Source organism: Mustela nivalis (genome assembly GCF_964662115.1).
Source record: "Mustela nivalis genome assembly, chromosome: 2".
NCBI lineage: Eukaryota > Metazoa > Chordata > Mammalia > Carnivora > Mustelidae > Mustela > Mustela nivalis.
The window spans coordinates 186659037-186676832 of record NC_139021.1 but is presented as its reverse complement, the minus strand read 5'-3'; the positions used below and the strand labels follow the sequence as shown (position 1 = coordinate 186676832).

The 17796-nt window shown below is 65.3% G+C and overlaps 1 protein-coding gene across 2 annotated transcripts in view; it reads right to left on the bottom strand.

Moving 5' to 3' along the window:
• The window catches only part of ADGRA1 (adhesion G protein-coupled receptor A1), a 30602-nt gene extending 14991 nt beyond the window's left edge, over positions 1–15611 (bottom strand). Inside the window, exons 1-5 of one of the 2 annotated variants that reach the window (XM_082721582.1) lie at positions 14440–15611; positions 13659–13861; positions 6660–6787; positions 6088–6211; positions 1557–1702 (exon numbers count right to left, since the gene is read on the bottom strand). In XM_082721582.1, the coding sequence (XP_082577708.1) occupies positions 1557–1702; positions 6088–6211; positions 6660–6787; positions 13659–13661 (401 nt within the window). In that variant the 5' untranslated portion in view covers positions 13662–13861; positions 14440–15611. The remainder of the gene's footprint in view (positions 1–1556; positions 1703–6087; positions 6212–6659; positions 6788–13658; positions 13862–14439) is intronic. The other variant, XM_082721583.1, reaches the window with a different exon arrangement.
• Between the last annotated feature and the right edge of the window lie 2185 nt (positions 15612–17796).

Genomic DNA, 17796 nt, shown 5'->3' with positions numbered 1-17796 from the left:
CTACTGCCGCGTGGGGACGTGGTCCGGGACGCGGATCAGAGATGGCCCCTGCGGGCCAGTCGGAAGAGCCATCGCGGGTAAGGGTGCCTCTGGCGGGGAGGTGTCTGGGAAGACAGGCTCTGGCCCCCGACCTTTGGGGTCCCCATGACCACCCCCAGGCCAGGCCTGGCCACAGAAGACAGTGGAGGAGCCAGGCCTCTGCAGAGTGTCCAACCCTCCCGAGTCTCATCCTGCAGGAGGGGTCATTACCTAGGGAGCTGCTGCCGGAATCACATCACATGCCCCCGCACCCCTGCCCCGCTGTCGAGCATTTGTACCAAAGAAGGGGACATGGAGAGAGGTGACAGTGGTTTCCAGACAGCACGACAGGGAGAGCAAGTGTCCCAGAGCGACCAGCAGGTGTGACACGCCAGCTTAGAGCACAGCCACAGAGCCCATGCCCCTCTTGTCCTAGGCCCCCTGGGCCCACAGTCCACAGGACACATGCCCACGGAGCCCACAGCCCACGGGGCACATGCCCGGGCCCACTGCTCCTGGAAGCACCTGGGAGTCTGGTTCATGATGTGCATGTGGCACCATCAGAGAGAAAGGCTCCAGAATATTCCGAGGCTGCCATGCTTTTCTTCAGAAAGCCAAGCAGCTTTTCAGTCAATGACAGACCAGGACGTTCATTCTGAGAGTGATTCTTAGACCCCAAGGAGCAAGGGCCTCCCTGGAAGGAGGAACAAGGTACGGAAACCCTGCCTCCCCGGCCGGCGTCGGCAGCAGAGTGCCATGGGCCCTGCTAGCTGTGTGGCAACGGGTGTGCGAGCTCTGGAAACTCCGTGTCAGAAAACCTAACGAGGTCAACGTATTTATTAAACAGCATAGGGTGTTGTTCTATCTGCCTCAAGATGAGTCCCTCGGACGAGTTTGGGTCACTGACATATTTCCTGAAGGCCCTCCCAGTTTAGACCTGGACAGAGTTCAGTCCAAGGGCTGAGTGTCCGTGCCCCTGGGCCCAGACCAGGGGGTCCTTTGGGGTCCTAGCAGCAGAGGCATCAGCTGTCCCTCACGGGGACCACCTGCCCATCCCGAACCCTCCCAGCCCGACCGAGTCCTAGGCTTCAGAGCCACCTGCCACCCCGCCTTGAAAGGCCCAGGCCATGTGGCCACCTCGGGGGTTGGTAACCAAGCCTCAGTTTCTCCCAGCTAAGGAGCCGGTGCCTCAGCCCACGGAAGCCCATGGACAGGCTGGAGCCAAGACCGGACCCACCCCCCAGAGCTGTCCACCACAGCCCCTTGTGGTGTGGAGCTCAGTAGCACAGAGACACACCCGCAGGCCCCCAGACCCACCGGCTCTGGCTCTAGCCCCCAGCACCCCGACATCCCCTCTCCGACACCCCACCCTGTCCCCAGTGCCCCACCCCGCCCCTGGCCAACTGTGCAGACCGGCTCGTCCTTGGAACCCAAGCTTCCCTGTGAGCCCATCTGCTGGGATCCCCGGGAGGGAGCCCAGAGCTGGGGCCCTTGGTGGTTGGGGGTGGAGGCGGCAGGGCACGCGTGCGCTCGCGTACCTGAGCAGGGGCTGCTTGGGGTACGGCGGCTGGTCTGCGGCTGGGCACGGGGGTGCTTTCCTGGTCACCTGCTCGTAGATGCTCCCGGCGGCCACCCCGATCCACAGCATGCTGGCCAGCGTGGCGTAGTGCAGCAGGAGGCCCGCCTGCAGGGAGGGGCTGCTCAGCTGCGCTGCCCTAGGGGACTGTGTGCTCCCCAAGCTCTGGGTCTGCGCCCTCCTGCTCCCTGTGCTTTCTTAGGGGCCAACTCAGTAGTGACAGGGAGTGACCAGCAGGAGGGCACGTGGGGTCCCCAGTGAAGGCAGATGTTCCCCTTCACGGGGAGGTACGTGGGCTGCTGAGGCTCTGGCACGGGTTGGCTCTGCTGTCCTGAGGAGAGACGGGGCTGGGAGCACACGGGCCTGTGTACACGCACCCAGGGTCAGCGTGGCCGGACGTGGGACCCTGAGGGCTCCAGGAGGGCAGGTGCCCCCAAGTGGAGGGCGGGGCAGTCCTGCAGCAGGGGTCTCCCCAGCGGCATGGCCTTGCGGGGTGAGTATGACAATCCAGGGTCAGAGGCGGAAACCCACTCCCCACAAGGCCAAGTGGCTGGTGGCCCTCCGCAGCGGCCCCGGCCGGCCCCCTGGCCACACGCACTGCCCTGGCAGATCACGCTTCCCCTGCTTGGTCTCTGCCTGCTTCCCTGGGAAGCAGTAAGCTGACATTTCACAATGACAAGTAAATTATGGCTGTCGCTGGAAAGGGCACAGATGTGTAAGGAATACGGAGACTCTGACTAAAGCTAACGCTGTTTCGCAATGGTTTATCCAATCCAGTTCCATTCTCACTTCGTGGAAAGCTCTGGATCGATGAGAACGGCACGGGTGGAGTGGGGCCCCAGAGCTGTCTGTGGTTCTAGGGGGGCTCCCTGTACGCACGTGGCAAGTCCAACCTTCTCCTCGGCCTGGCCGGGGACCTGGGGCGTGAGCGCTCTCTCCGCGCCAACCAGAGGGAGAAACGGGCCACGTCTGCCTGGCCCTTGACTGAAGTACAGTGAGTCTCTCTGTCCAGGGGACAACAGCGTGGCTGTCATCACAGATGAACAGCAACGCGTCCCCGGAGGAGAGCGGAGGGGCTGGCTGCCGGCCTCGCCGGGACCCAGACCCGTGGGCCACGGGGGGGCTGGGGGAAGGAGCGCAGGACCCCGCCTCCCAGCGCCGGCTTCAGGCTGGACACAAGGGGAGGTCCTAGGGACCCCGCCCTGGCTTCCGGACAGGACTGCCGCCACTCCGGGAAGGAGGCAGCCACGGGCCATCCCACCGCCAAGCCCGGGCCCGCGTGGACGCTGACGCATGTTGTCGTGTGGGACCACCGGAGGCCAGCTGTCTGTGCTCGTGACGTCACTTAGGACTGCAATCAGACTCGGGGTCATCTTGTTGCCACAGCAACCATCTGTCCTCCTGCCGAACAGCGCTTCAGGCCGCGCGCCGGGCGTCATCTTAGTCTGGGTCTGAGCCACACTGGGACGGGGGAGGTGGTCCAGGGCGCCCCGTGTTCAGGCACAAAGGCAGAGGCGCGCTGTCCCTTGTGAGGGTGGGGTAGGCCTGGCTGCGCACGGGGGAAAAGCACGTTTGCTCGGGTGGATTGGTTCCAGACACGTGGAGGCTGAGACGTCCTGTTCCCGATGGGGGCAAGTCGGAGCCAGGAGAGCCGAGTCCGGGGGCTGGGCACCGATGTCGCAGACTGGGTAGGCGCACAGAGGATCCCTCCCTCTGCCCTTGTCCCAGGCCCCCAGGGGAGCGGATGAGCCGCAGAATGGGGCGGGCACCTGCACACATGCCCCAGAGTGACGTCGGACCCAGTGGGAGCCCCACAGAGAGTCCCATCGACACATTGACGCGAACCAGCCCATCTTCGGACACCCCGCGTTTCAGCTGTGTCTCCTTGGGCCTGCCCCAGGCCAGCAGTAGTGGGCATATCCGGCCGGGCTTCTGTAATAGTGACTGACACTCCACTGGTGTCTGCTGATCCCACGCCTGTGTTCCAGAATCGTTGGGGGAGAGCAGGGAGTGTCACCCTGAGGGCTGGCCGGCCCCCCATTCCCTCACCTGGGCCCCCGCTCTGCTCTCTAGAATGCACACAAGGCCCTCTGTCCCTCCTCGCCTGCTGGAGAGCTGGGCAGCCCAGCCAGGCCTCGTGTGGCTTCATTCCCAAACCTGGGCCGGGTCCCGGTGCCTGTTTGCCAATGAATGAGCGAATGACTCATGGTCCCGCTCACTGGTGGGAAGGTGGTCAGGAGGTCGGGGGGCATCCACGGCTTTGCTCACCGGCTGGCTCCCTCCAACGGGGGGCCCGAGGCCTGTCAGCACAAGGCAATCAACAGTCTGTCACACACGTCCTCTCTGCAGACCGTGGTTCTCTGGACCCAACCAGGCCTGCGCCGTCCCGAGGCTGTCCACCCGGCTAACTGGCCAGGCCTCAGATGCTGCGAAGACACCAGCATCGGGGCGTCCCCTTCGGGGCTGGTGCGCAGACACAGTTCCCAGGTTTTTGGGAGGGAATGGGCTCCCCAGTGGGGCCAAGGAGCCTGGGGAGCCGGCTGCGGGGCCCGGGAGCAGCAGGCGGCTCATCGCCAGGGTCCCGGCACGGGGCGCGCTGGAGTGGCCCAGTGGGGCCTGAAGACGCAGTCCGTTCCGTGGCTTGCCGCCGGCGTCGCTCCTCCACAGGCGCTCGTAGGTGGAGCGTGGGACGGATTTTCCTGAGCCCCCACTGTCTCCATGCCTCTCCACAGGCTTCAGGAAGCGGCTTGGCCCCCTGGCGTGGTCTCCATGTGTGTGTCGGCAGCGTTTCTGCGGGGGCTCGTGCGCGGGTGTCTGAGCCCGACCTCTGATGGGGCGGACAGCCTGGGTGGGGTTCCCAGGCAAGCGTGCCGACCTGCAGGTGCCAGGGCTCCAGAGCGGGGGCTCAGCGGCCACCCTTCCCCAGGGTCCCCCTGCGGGAGCAGACTCTCACCGCCTCTGGGCAGGCCACCTCGTGTGCACAGACCACCATCAAGGTTGGCACTGTGGCCTCTGGGTGTCAGGTAATCAGGCCCCCGCGGCTCCCACGGCCATCAGAAAGTGCTGAATTCACAGAAAAAGACTGTAGGGGCAGCAGCATGACAGCCTGTGGACGCCAGGCCGAGAGCTTCCCTCCATGTGGCCTAGTTCTTGGTAAGACTCTCCTCAGTCCGTGGGTCAGCCCCCACCTGACTCCTGCCTGGGCACTGGAGGGGACCATCCATCTGGAGGTCACTGTCCACCTGGAGGTCACTGTCCACCTGGAAGTCACTGTCCACCTGGAGGTCACTGTCCACCTGGAAGTCACTGTCCACCTGGAGGTCACTGTCCACCTGGAAGTCACTGTCCACCTGGAGGGAACTGTCCACCTGGAGGTCACTGTCCACCTGGAGGTCACTGTCCATCTGGAGGTCACTGTCCACCTGGAGGTCACTGTCCACCTGGAGGGAACTGTCCACCTGGAAGTCACTGTCCACCTGGAGGTCACTGTCCACCTGGAGGTCACTATCCACCTGGAAGTCACTGTCCACCTGGAGGTCACTGTCCATCTGGAGGTCACTGTCTACCTGGAAGTCACTGTCCACCTGGAGGTCACTGTCCACCTGGAAGTCACTGTCCACCTGGAGGTCACTGTCCACCTGGAGGGAACTGTTTACCTAGAAGTCACTGTCCATCTGCAGGAGACAGACCACCATGGAGGTCACTGTCTGCATTGGAGGAAACTCTACCTGGAGTTCACTGTCCACACAGAGGTCACTGTTCAGCTGGCTGAGCTGGGGCTATGAGCAGGGGCTGGGCAAGGAGCTGAGAAGGAGCGCATGGAGAAACTTGGGCCTGGGTCACACTCGGCAGCCCAGGGAAGCAGGCTGACTGCTGGGGAAAGGTCTCTTCTGAGCTCTGACCAAGGGGTATTTCCCCCCTTTCAAAGACAAGCCGGGGGAGGCCACAGGGAGGGAAGAAGACCGTTTGGTGACTTGTCCTCAAGGCTGTGACGCTCGGAAGCCCTTTCACCTGGGAGGGAGCAGAACCTTCCAGAGTGAGGTGGGGGTCTGCTGCAGTTCCCCGTGGGGGCTGTGCCTCTGGGGCCCGCACTCCCTGGCCAGAGCGGTGGCATCAGCCTCTGTGGACTCTCATCTGGCTGGGGGCAGAGGGGTGGGGACCCCTTCCCCGCCCCCCTGCCCCACCAGGCTGTCAGAGGGCAGCTCCCGTCTCTAACCCTGCGACCACAGCGTCCGGGGCTGGACCGTGAACGTCCAGGTCGCTGGTCACGTGGAAAACAAATTCTCTGACGTGATCTGATGCTGAGCAAAATGATGGGCCTCGCTGGGGGAGAGGCTGGGATTCGGGCGCCCGACGGTTCCCTCCGGGAGATGCATCTGGGCCAACCCTTGAGTGTTAGTTCATGAACAAGAGCACGATCACAGCTTTCCCCATTGGTAGCAGGGTGGACACACACTACATCCTGTCACACACAGGGACGAGGCAACACTCACCGCCTGGCACAGGACTGGGTACTTGCTGCGGTTGACGCCGCCCGCAAACACCGTGAAGGTCAGAGCCGCGTGGAAGCAGAAATTCAGGAGCGTGTGCCGGCCTTTCCGGCTGATCCGGATGGCGCTACGGGCAACAGAGAGGTCCCGTCAGCACCGAGCATGAGGGCGAAGCCTGCAGGCCAGCCCCCCGGCAAACACACAGCTGCCCCTCCCCCACCAGATTGAAGGGCACGAGGCAAGGTGTGCAGAGGGTCCTGGCGGCTGCTGTAACTTCCCCAGGACGTGGGCTCTTGGGGCACGTGACCTGACCCCGGGCCACTGGAGGAAGAACCTATTTATCTGATTGATAAGAACACGGAGGCCCCCGGGGAAGACCTTGGTGGAGGCCTAGCGTGGGAGGGCATGGCTGTCCCTGAGCTCTTGGCCACCCTCGGCGGCTGTCAGGGCCACCCCCGGTGCTAGGCCGGTGATCTAGAGGTGCCTTCCAGGGACGTCTTGCTCCCTGAGGAGGGGCTCACTGCAGGGTTTGCGTGGGATGGTGAGCGTGCGACCTGCGGCAGGGCGGGCCTTACTTCCGGTGCACGACGTAGGTGACGACGCAGGCCAGGAGACAGAGCAGCATGACGGCCGTGCAGGCGTACACCACGGGGTGCAGGACGTCCCCTGGGTACTGGGGAAGGGAGAGGACAGTCTTCAGATCCTGGGAAGGGAAGGACACAGAGCAGACGTGTGAGCAGGAACCAGGCACCCGGTGGAGCTGCCTGCACCCCCCCTCGGCCTGTCCCTTGCAAACCATCAAGGATTTTTGTCAGGGGCAGGGGCCCTACTTCCTGGGAGTGCGCCTGTCTGAGGGCCCCAGACCCGCAGGCCACGAGCGTCCGGACGGAGCCCCCCCGAGAGGCAGCGACTCAGGGCAGGTGGCCGAGTCCCACTTCCCAGCTTCAGGCACCGGACATCGTGCTCTGTAGAGTCTCCCAGGAGAATTCCGGGCCCCGTCCCGGGAGCCGACTCCAGTCCCGGAGAAAGAGCCGTTGCTGGGGCGGGGTGGGGCGGCCCTGAGGCCCTCTGGACAGCATCGCAGCCCCGGGTCGAAGGCTGGAGGGCAAGGGGCACGTGAAGCTGAGGGGCGAGGGCCCTGGCCGGACACGGGAGCTGAGGGACTCCGCCTTTTTGTCCATCAGACTGGTGTGGCGAGCTCTCTCGATGTCGGCATAGGCAGCCGCGAGATGTACCGGCCCCGGGACCAGGTTTCCAAGCCACCAAGAGAAAACGTGGCAGCCAAGTAGAGCGTCCCGTGGGCCTCGCACACCCCGCCGGGCACACAGCACCCAGGCCCTGTGATCGTGCAAGGGAGGAGAGGGCCCCGGGGCACAGACCCTCCTCTAGGGCACAGGCCCTAGAGGTGCCGGCGGGGACCCTGGCCTTGCGCACCTCTGACCTCTGACCTCTGACATGCACTGAGCAATGTTCCAGACCCTTCATGTGCTGTAACTCGCCGAGTCACGAGGACACCCGGCCGTGGACCGAAACCTATCCCTACAACTCAGGGGTTGGGGTCCTCGTGCCCCACGTGCCCGCAGAGGGGGTGGTGAGCCTTTTTGGGGGTGACCAAGGTCACAAGAGGTCACAGGATGAGGCCTGGTTCAATAGGACCCGTGCCCTTATGACGGAGACGGGGACACAACCTGCCCAGAAGGAAGACCGTTGGAGGCCACGGTCAGAAGGTGGCGATCTACATGTCTAGGAGGGCGGCCTCCGGAGAAAGTGCCCCCTGACGCCTTGACCGTGGGCTTCCAGGCTTCCGGACTGAGGGACAGTGTGGACGTTAACTGGCTCTGCCTGGGGTGCTGGTTAGGCCCGTCCCCCCACAAGCAGACGGATGCAGCCCACCAGGGGGATTGCTCCTGTGCCCACTGTCGGGGCCAGAGGGTGAGACACTTTCCCCACCTCTCAGCTTGTGCTGAGCCGCTTCCACAGCCCGGGACCGGATTGGCTTGGGGAGGGGCGGGGGGGGCTGGCACCCACAGGGGGCCGCCTGGGGGTCCTCTGTGAGACCACACGGAGCTGCCCAGGCATGACAGCGAGCTGGTGGTCGGGGGGTGTTGCACGCAGCCTTGCCAGCAGTGCCCATGGCGGACCCACCCCCCAGGCTGACACAGGCTCTGGGTGGGCGCTGGGCCCTTCCCTGCTCGGTCAGGGCGGCGGGAAGCAGCTGGCGCTCCTCCAGGACGGTCCAGCCCGAGTCACACAGGAAAGGGTGAAAATACCCCCGAAGGACGCTTGGCCTTGGCTGGTCTGGGAAGACAGTGTGTCCAAGAGCTAAGACAAGGCCCTGGCCCATCAGGGAATGTCCGACTCCTCGGACGGATGTTCAGGGACAGCCAAGGACCACCCCGGAATCTAGCTGTGGCCTCTGCGTCCTGATCGTGCTCGGCCCAGGGACCTTGCAGAGACCTCCCTGCTGTCATGGCAACAGCAGACGGAACCCTGTCACCATGGAAAAGGTGCCGGCGACCCAGACACCAAGGGGCCTCCTCCCAGTCTGACAGCGAAGGACCTAGCTGACCGCCGAAGCCGGAATCATGGCCCTTGACCCAGCAGCTGGCCAAAGGGGAGCGCGTGTGGCAGCCCGTAGGCTGGATGCAACGGTAGCCCCCCCACCGTCCTGACTGTCCACGCATAGGGCAGAACGCCTGAAGGGCACATGCGGACACGCACAGAGCACTCACAACTCCCCTCCAGGTGACTGGGGTTTCAGCAGGACCCACACTGCGGCTGTGGCCCCAGTTCCCATGACGTCATGGGCTCAAGACCAAGGACAGTGGAAGGATGCCAGCCGCAAGGTGACAGGGATGCCACGGCTGCGGGGCCCCCTGGGGACAAGGGCTGCGGCTGACTGTGGCCTGGAGCCCCGCCGGCACGGCCCGTCCTGGTCCCCACGCCCACGGCCAACAGAGGCCTCTCCGGAAGGCACCCAGGTCGCCGGAGGCCTTGATGGCCCCCTCCGGGCGCTCCGTCCTGCACCGTGGGACTTGCGTAGGCAAGGACAGGTTTCTGAGATCGTGGCTGAGGTGCTGGGAAGTCGCGGCCCAGCGTGTCTGTCTCCTTGGGGCTCACGCGGCTCCCCAGGACGTGCTGGCTGCCGGAAGCGCTCACGTCTCCTCACCTGCCGCCCCGGCTTCGGGCGCGCTCCCTGTGGTGCCACAGAGGTCCGCGGTTTTTGGCCCCTGCCGCCGTCAGCCAGCACCAGCCTCCTGACGGTTGTAAACCACCGCGAAAGTCGAGGAAAGCGAGTTTCCCTGGTCACATCCTGGTCTGTGAGTATCTTCTCACCGCCGTTTCTTCTGAGACTGCTGCTGACGGGCAGACAGCGGCCCAGCCGGCTGTCAGAAGTCAGCGCCCCGGAGGTCACCCAGGCCCCGTGTGTGCCATTAGCTCTTTTCAGAGACGGGGGCTTTTAACCTGGGCTCTAAGTACCCTACCACTAGTGACCTGAAGGCCCAGGCCGCAGGGACGGCGTTCCCGTGCGCAGAGCCCCAGCCGAGTTGAGGCCTGGGGTGGGCCTACCCCTCTGGGGACTCCCAGTCCCTTTTTGGCCTTTCTTGGGGGGCTGTCACCTTCCTGCTGGGGGCAAGGGCAGGGGTGGCGGGTGGAGAGGGGCTGAGGAGTGACAGACGCCCGTTCTGGAGCAGAGCGTGCTGTGATGCCCGGAGCCCGTGTCCAGGCGTAGCACGCAGGGCTGGGGCCCAGGACCTGCGTCAGAGAACTCCCGCGCGAGGGCATCCCACCTGCCAAGTTTTAGCCCCACACCCCAACCCCCTTCCGCTAAGCCAGTGGGAAATCCAATCTCCTTCACCTCACAGGCCAAGGCTCAAGACTCAGTGTGTCCTGAGCCCACGTCCCCGGCCAGCGCACAGCCGAGGTCACCCTGCTGCGGGGGTGCCTTCTCGTCCGAGGGCCCGGTTTTGAGGCTGCAGAGGTGTGGGGGCTCCTGAGCCCGGAGCAGCTGCTCCAACACTGTGTGTCTTCTTCAGTTCCGTTCCGGCTCCGATTTTTTTCCTCCAAGTTAGGTATCAACTGTGTCTTTCTACATTTTTAGAGGTGACATTTAAAATTCAAAGTAGGTAATGCCGAAAGGAGATATTATTCTGTATTTTAAAGTTCATACGTGTGTGAGTTCCTCCTGGAGGAATAGCTTTGCGAGTGTCCCACAGAGAAGATCCTTGAGACGTGCGGGCTGAAGCCGGGACGGGCCCTCCAGCGCCCTCGGACCGGCACACACTTGCCACCGGAGAGCCCGGGCTCCGTGGGGGACCCGGCCTGCCGCTGGGGCCCCTGCCCGCGGTCTCCGCTCACGGCTCTGCCTTTAGAAGCCCCGCGAAGAGCCTCTGCTCCTGGGGATCCCCGCGGCTGCCGTGTTCTCTGCGGAGCCTGGAGGCCGGGCGCCCCTGCCCCGGGGCCGGTGCGTCTTCCCCTTCCCGAGGCTCCCCTTGCTCTTATGTTTGTGTCGTTTTAGTGGATGTGTCCTTTCTGGTAGTTCTGCAAATCCATCCGTTTGCGCCTGGACAGACCGGAGAGGGGAAGGGGTGCCACGCGGTGTCCGTCGTCTGACCAAGGGGCCATTTGCCGGACGGGAGGGAAGGGGCCTCTGCTGCCCCGAGCTGCGGACCGCGGCGTCCCCCGCCTCTGCTCCGGACCGGTGAGTCTGAGCCGCGGCCCCGCGTCTGTGCGGTTCCGGGTCGCCGCACCTCGGCGCTCTGTCCGCGCCGCGGACCCCGCGGGCAGGTGGAGGCAGAAGGTGAATCACTCACCCCGCGCACACAGGGCCGAACCGGACGTCACGTTGTACCGCTGGTTCCGTTTTCGCCTTGGCGGGGAGTGCGGGACAGCCAGGGACTCGCAGCGGCCCTCGGGTGACGTCGGGGGTGACGCGGCCTCCATCTCTGGGATGAGGGACGCTCGCGAGTTTCGGAAACTTAAACGTGAAGCTGGAGGAAGAGCAGCGCGGGGACAACTGGCGGGATTCTGGGTGCGGGTGCGGGTGCGGGTGCGTGCCGGTGCCACAGAAGCCTGTGGCACGGCTGGGGGTTGCAGGTGCAGCCTAGTGAGCGGCAGCGTGGACACAGCCCAGGCTGGTCCTGCCGCGCGCCGGTGCGGCCGCCCTGACCCCGCCGGCTCCGCAGCGTGGCAGGCACGGACCAGACTCCACCTCTGCATCCTGCGTCCGCCCCGGGTCTTCTCAGGGTTTTAATTCCACTGTTGCAGAAAAGGGGTGTCCCGGGCTGTGTCTTGGGATTCTGTGCTCCAAGCACAGCCAGGGTAGGCCTTGTTTTTCTCCCTCCCAGCCCCTGCTGGACATGCCAAAGCATGGTCTGGTGACACAGGGTAGCCCCGAGCTCAGAGCGAGTCTGTGGGTTCTCGGCGGCTGCTGGCACCTGCTGGGCCACATCACAGAGGAGCCGCCGCAGTGGGGTCTCTTCCTCCCGCTTCAGCATCGGTGAGCGGCTGTCCTGTCCTCTCAGATCTGCTTCATGTCCAGTGATCCGAGGAGTCCCGCCATGCCTCGCCCGCCACAGGAGGTGTGGCTGGGAAGACGGGCTTGTGCAGAATGAACGTGGCCTCCCTCCCAGTGACCGCACGCTCCTCAGGGGACCTACCCGACCTACGCTCTGAAAGGAACCGCGGAGAATGTGCACAGCTTTGGACGACTGCTTCCTTCCTCCAGCACCAGTCGCTGGGTTCCCTTGGGGACGTACGTGTGCAAATCACCGAAGATTGCGGAGTGCAAAGGACGCACGTTGTGGTCGCTGCTTGAATTGAACAGGAACGGGGCCACTGCACACACGTCCTCTTTTGTTTGCAAACAGCTATGACGGCGGCCTGGGTCCCGCAGGCCCTGCAGGGGAGGGTCCTCCCCGAGCAGCAAGGACAGGTGGGCGCACGTCCTGAAGGGAGGACCGGGACCTCCGTGCAACACGGACTCCAGCGTAGCCCCCAGGTGCCTCCAGGGGACCGTGTGCCGTCACGCTCCGGAGCCACCAGGCTGACTGCTGACCTCAGGGGTCAGGAAAGCCGGCGGCCAGCGGGGGCTGGTGCCTGGCAGGTGGTGTGAGTGTGGCAGTGTGGGGCGGCCAGGGTGGGGCCATCCTGCTGGCCGCAGCCTCTGGTCTTCATCTTCTTATCGCTGGGCACCTGGGGTGAGGTCTCCCAGCGTCCACACCACAGACTCAGGGACGTGTGCGGAGACGTGCTGGCTGCTGCCCCGCAGGGCTGGATCTGCATTTCTTTAGGGAATCTCCAGGGAACTGGTTATTTGTTAGGAATAAAAAAACCAACAAAGTGCTGAGGCTCTAAACCTTTCTGGCAAGTGTGACCCATCGGCTTCACGGTCCTGGACTGGGCCAGTGTCCAGGGCTGGGCCGGGGGTAGCACTGCACGGGTGCGGCCGTGGGAGGTGGGATGCAGGGCAGACCTGCTTGGAGGGCCAGGGTCAGACCGGAGGGGACGCCAGGGCTGCTGGCTTAGGCCGAGGCGTCCCGCCCTGCCCCCAGGCTTCTGCGGCGGCTCCTGGCTCACCCTGTCTGCGGACAACAGGTTCATTTTGCAAGTAAGGCTCTAACCTGAGGATGGAAACCTGAGAACAGGCCGACCTGGAGGCCCCAGCCATGCTGGCAAGGCGCCGCGTGGCCACAGGCAGTCCCTTAAGGAGCCGGGCGTCTGGCCAGGCCGGCCTCCCGAGGAGCAGGGGAGTCTGGACGCCCTCCCGGCCGGCGGGGCTCAGAGCAGCCCTGTGGACCATGCGGAGTCTTGGCAACGAGCACCGACCTTACTTGGGCGGCGTCTTGAACGAACAGGAAGGAAACGGACCAGTGACTCAGACAGACGCCGCTCTGGAAGCAGACACTCGGGGGTGCATCTGACTCAGTGCTGGCACCCGAGCCGCGGCCGCTGCCGGCCACGTGTCCTTGGCCATCGGCATTCCCTGCACGCGCCCGGGGCCTCCGCTGCCCCCGACCCTCGCGGACACACACAATGCGTTATTGACTCGCCGCCAGCCTTCCCGGAAGCAGAGCCGGCAGGGACCGCACGGAGGCTGCACGAGCGGGCACGCCGAGTCCCCTGACGCTCGTGCTGGCGGCCGCCGTGCCCCCTGCTCTGGGGAGAGGGACAGTGCCCTCCCCGTGACTGCTGCACGCGCTGCCGAAGCCCGCCCACATCTCCCACCGTCCGGCCAACTTTCTGAGGGGTGGGGGGAAGCCCTGCCAGGGCCTGGCCTCGGGCAGGAGGGGCGGGGGACCCCCGCCGGGGCCAGAGGCAGTCTCACGGGTCCTAGGCCGGAGCCCTGGGGAGGGACACAGGGCCGCATCTCATTACCTCATGACACGGCTTCACACTGCGGCACCCCTGCCGCTAATTAGCATGATCGACAGCGGAGCGGCCGGCTGGCAGCCCTGGAGACCGGGAGGTTGGGGGGCCCAAGGCCGCTAATGGGCCATGCGGTAACTCCATGGACAGGGGTGGCCGCCCTCAGTGTGGCTGGGCCCTGCTGCCCGGTGGGGGCTCGTACTCACCATGAGCCCTGCCAAGCTCCTGCAGTGTGCGTGCCGGACGGAGTGGGGCTGCCGCCGAGCCGATTATGTGGCACCTTCTTCCCCGCCGGCCTCCATGGCCGTCCCGAAGGTCAAGGTCCCACACAGTGGCTGTGGGGTCGAGCCCCGGGCAAGGTGTCTCAGGGCGATGGCAGGGCAGGTGAGGGTCAAGAGGCTGTCCCCATCTGTGAAGACAGGCCACGGTCAGGGCAGGGCGGAGGGTCCCCTGGCCTCAGCATAGGGCTGCCCCACACGGCCATCCCATGCAACCAGTCTGATGGAGCATCTGGCTTGGGGCTTGGTGGCCCGGGCACACAGAGTCTGCGTGCCGGCCCAGGACCTCGGGCGGGACGTGCAGAGCCCCTGGAGTGCTGCCGTGTCGCCCCTGGAACCAGCGTTTGCCGGCCACCCTGCTTGGCCAACTGCTCAGTCTGCAACACGTCTGTCAGGTTCCAGGGGGAGCCCTGGGCCAACCCGGGGTCCCCGTCCTGAGGAGCAGCCTCCCCGGGGTCCGGCGTGGCCCCCCAGACGCTCCCCTCGGCCGTGGAGCCCAAAGTTATTCAGCGTTTGCCTGGGGAACAGCACTGGGGATGGAAGGAACCGCCCCAGCGGGCTGGCCCTGGGCGAGCAGCGGCCAGGGTGTCCCCATCTCCCTCCTCGACTCGCCACGTCCTGCAGGCCCCCAGCCCCCCACCCCTGCTCCCAGCACCACCTTACGGGGTCTCCCCCAACCCCCACCCAGAGCCGCAGCTCAACTTCTCACCTATTTTGGCAAAAGCTGCTGTGGGGGCCCCGCCGCGCTCCTCGGAGCCGACCCGCTGCAGCGCGACCTCCGTGCCCGGAGACGGGTTTCCATGCCGAGGGGCGGCAGGCGGGAGCCGGCGAGTGGACTTATCAACAGATTGCAGGACCGCAGCGGAACCCGCGCCGCGGGCCCCGCACCAGGCGATGAGTCAGAGCCGGACCGCAGACGATCGGTGCTTCTCAGCAGGCTGCTTCCAGAACTCAGCCTGGGGACTGCCAGCGCCTCTGCGCCTGCTTGGAGGGCGGGTGACAGCCGGGGACGAGGACCGGCCGGGAAGCAGGAGCCGTAACCATGGGGATGGGGGAGTGCGGATGGCGGCGGCGCGGGGCCGGCTCCCTGCGGCAGGCCGAATGGTTCTTCCCAGCCGCCGGCCGCCGGCACACTGCAGAGCCGATTTAAAGAGACAACCGGCCGGGTTTTGCCTTTGCTTCCAGCAGAATCAGACAACTCGCATCACACATCTCCCTGAAAGGAGGCACATGGAGGACTGGATGGTGTAGTTTACTCATTTTTAAAGGGAATCATGGCTGTTGAGGGCTCCAGGCACAGAAATGGGAGCAAGAAAATTGATTTCAGAGAAATTTTCATGGACCTTATATTAAAATCCTCTCAAATCCTAGTTGCCCACCCCAAGCTGAGCGCACACGCGTCGGTCCCGTGAGCCAGCAGGGTGATCCTGGGGCGGGGATGGGCTGCGACCCTGCCCCAACCCAGGGTCCTGGCCCCGGCAGGTGACGGGCCAGGTGCTGAGGGGAGCAGGGTGGAGGACGGGCGGAGACCCCCAGACACGGGGCGGGCTCCCGCCCAGCATGACCCCCACCGGCAGGACGTCCAGCTCCGCGCTCCCAGGCAGGTGTGGCTGGAGGCCTGGGGACCACGCTTGGCATATGCGAGCCCTGGGGAGCCCAGTGCTCCTCCCTCTAGGCTGAAAGGTCATGATGCTGGTGCCTGCTTGGGAGACTCACCAGGTTCTGGGGGGCCTGGGCCCGGACTCGGGGGGGGGCATCATGAAGAATGAAGCACTAACGGGAGTCCTGCGGGCCTGGCTTTCTCAGCCCGTGGCACCTCGCCTCTGAGGGGGTGTTCCTGGCTCTCTCTGGGGGCTGCCACGTGGAGCCCTGGGCTTTAGACAGCAGCTGTGAAACCAGAGGGGCCGAGTGACTCTCCGACTGCCCTGAGATTGGGTGTTTGTGCGCATCCTCCCTTGGGCCCCGACCCACCCCGGCTTCCTGGGGTCGCTCCCCCGGGGGGAGAGGGCCCCGGCTGCTGGTTCTGGCTGAGCATGGCCAGGAGGAAGGCAGGAAGGCTTATGGCAAACTCAGGGTTCTACCCAGACTCCTCCAAGCTGGGGCCTGTCCGCCTGCAGCTCCCCCACAAACTCTGTCCGCATGAACACAGGCCTCCGCACTGCGGGCTCACACTGCGGGCGTGCGTGTGCCCTCTGTCCACGGGCGTGGGTCTGCCCTCTGCCCACGGCGGGGGCCACGCCTGTGGACGTTCAGCCCAACCTGTGAGACGCCTGAGCTGTTCTTTCGGCAGAGGGTGGTTTCTTCCGTCTGGGGAGAGTTGCTTCTGACGCAGAGGTGGGCGGCTGGCGCTTTCTGCGCGGGGCGGCTGGACAGCCTGCCAGGCTCCGCGTGGGGCAGGCAGTGTGGGCTCTGTCTCGTCAGGGAGGGGGGGTCTGCGGGGGCCGAGCCCACCCTGCTCCTCTTGCCGTGCCGATCAGCCAGCGTCCTGGGACCCCTCCCCCAGGGCTCTGTTTGGGGGCTGGGGTTTCTCTGTACCTGCTGGGAACCCACAGGCCTTCGTGGGAGAAGAGGAAACGTTCTGGGGGAGGATGGTGGGACGGCCTCCAGATCGGCCTCAGAGTGGCTGGAATCAGAGGCCTGACTGGTGGTCTGGGGAGGTCAGTCAGGACAGAGCCGGCACGGTGGGGCGTAGGGAACACAGGGCCCGGCTTCCTCCTCTCCGAAGTGAGCGTCTACACCCACCCTGACACTTACTAAAAATAGAGGTCGCGGGGATGGGAAAGGTTCCGGGGGCTGACGTCTCAGGCCAGACTCGCCTCTCCTCAGAGCCGGCGCCGGCTTCCAGCCCCCGCATGGGCCCCGGGAACGCACAGGCAGAGGCCATGGGGCGCTGGGGACGGCGACTCTGGGCACGCGCGCAGCCCGGCCCTGGAGGCCGCGGGACACGCCGGCAGCCCCGTGTCTCGGGGCACTCGGCATCCGAGGCTCGCAGAACAGAAGGGAAACGGGCTCTCCCGTTGCCGTGGCAACCAGCCCCCACCCCAGGCGTCCGTCGGAATCTGTGCAGACCGTTTCTAACCAAGATTGGCCTCAACAGATTCATTCTGCCCTGAAGTGGAGCCTCACCTCAGACCAAACAAAGACATGAACAAACTTGTTGGGCCCCAGGAGGACCCAGGCCGCCATCCAAGGCCACGGGGAGGCCACGGGGAGGCCACGGGGCCTGTGTCGTCAGCAGGCCCCAGAGGAAGGAGAGCCTAGGCAGGTTCCAGCTCTGAAAGGTGCCCTGAGAGTCTGTGTTCACATGTGTCTGGGCCTGAGGCTTGGGCGGGGCTGTGAGTGGGCCCACCCTGGGCTCCCTGGGCCATGGGCAAGTGCAGCCCTTGGTGTCCGAGTGCCGGTGGGCAGAGGACCCCCCCGGGTGCGTCCTGACGGCCCCTCTGCAGATGCTGGGTGGCGGGGGATGGGCGTCGCTGGTTTCGCAGGCCTGGGGAGCCGTGCTGGGTGTTGGGGGACAGCAGCCCTCGGCCGCATGGGAATGTTGGATGCGCCGGGACTTTGCTCCGACTCCTGGGGCAGGGATGCTGCCTCTCAGCTCCTCACCCGTTCTCCTCTGAGGCCCTCCTGTCTGTCTGCTGACTGTGCCCTGCGATGGCCGTCCCCGCCCCTGCAGCCTGCCCACACGGTCCACCGACTAGCCCATCGGAGAAGGACCGAGCTTCCCTCGGGAACCGGGAGCAGTCTCGAGGCATAGACCAGCGCGCAATGTGCTTGCCGTAAGCTCTCTGTGACCGGTGACCTCAGCCACCCACTCTCGCCCCGAGGACCTGCACCACACAGACACGTGCACGGTCAGTCCTGGGCCAGCCCAGTGAGGTCGGACGTGCCCCACGGAGCAGGGTCCAAAACCGCAGGGACCCGCTGGTGCCCGGAGCAGAGCACGGGGCACGGGCCACTCGCAGGTCCTGTTAGTGACGGAGCCACGAGGAAGTCAAGGTGACCCAAAGCACGTCCGTCCGCACGTCCGTTCGCACATCCCGGGCTGGAAGGGAGCCTGGAGCCCCAC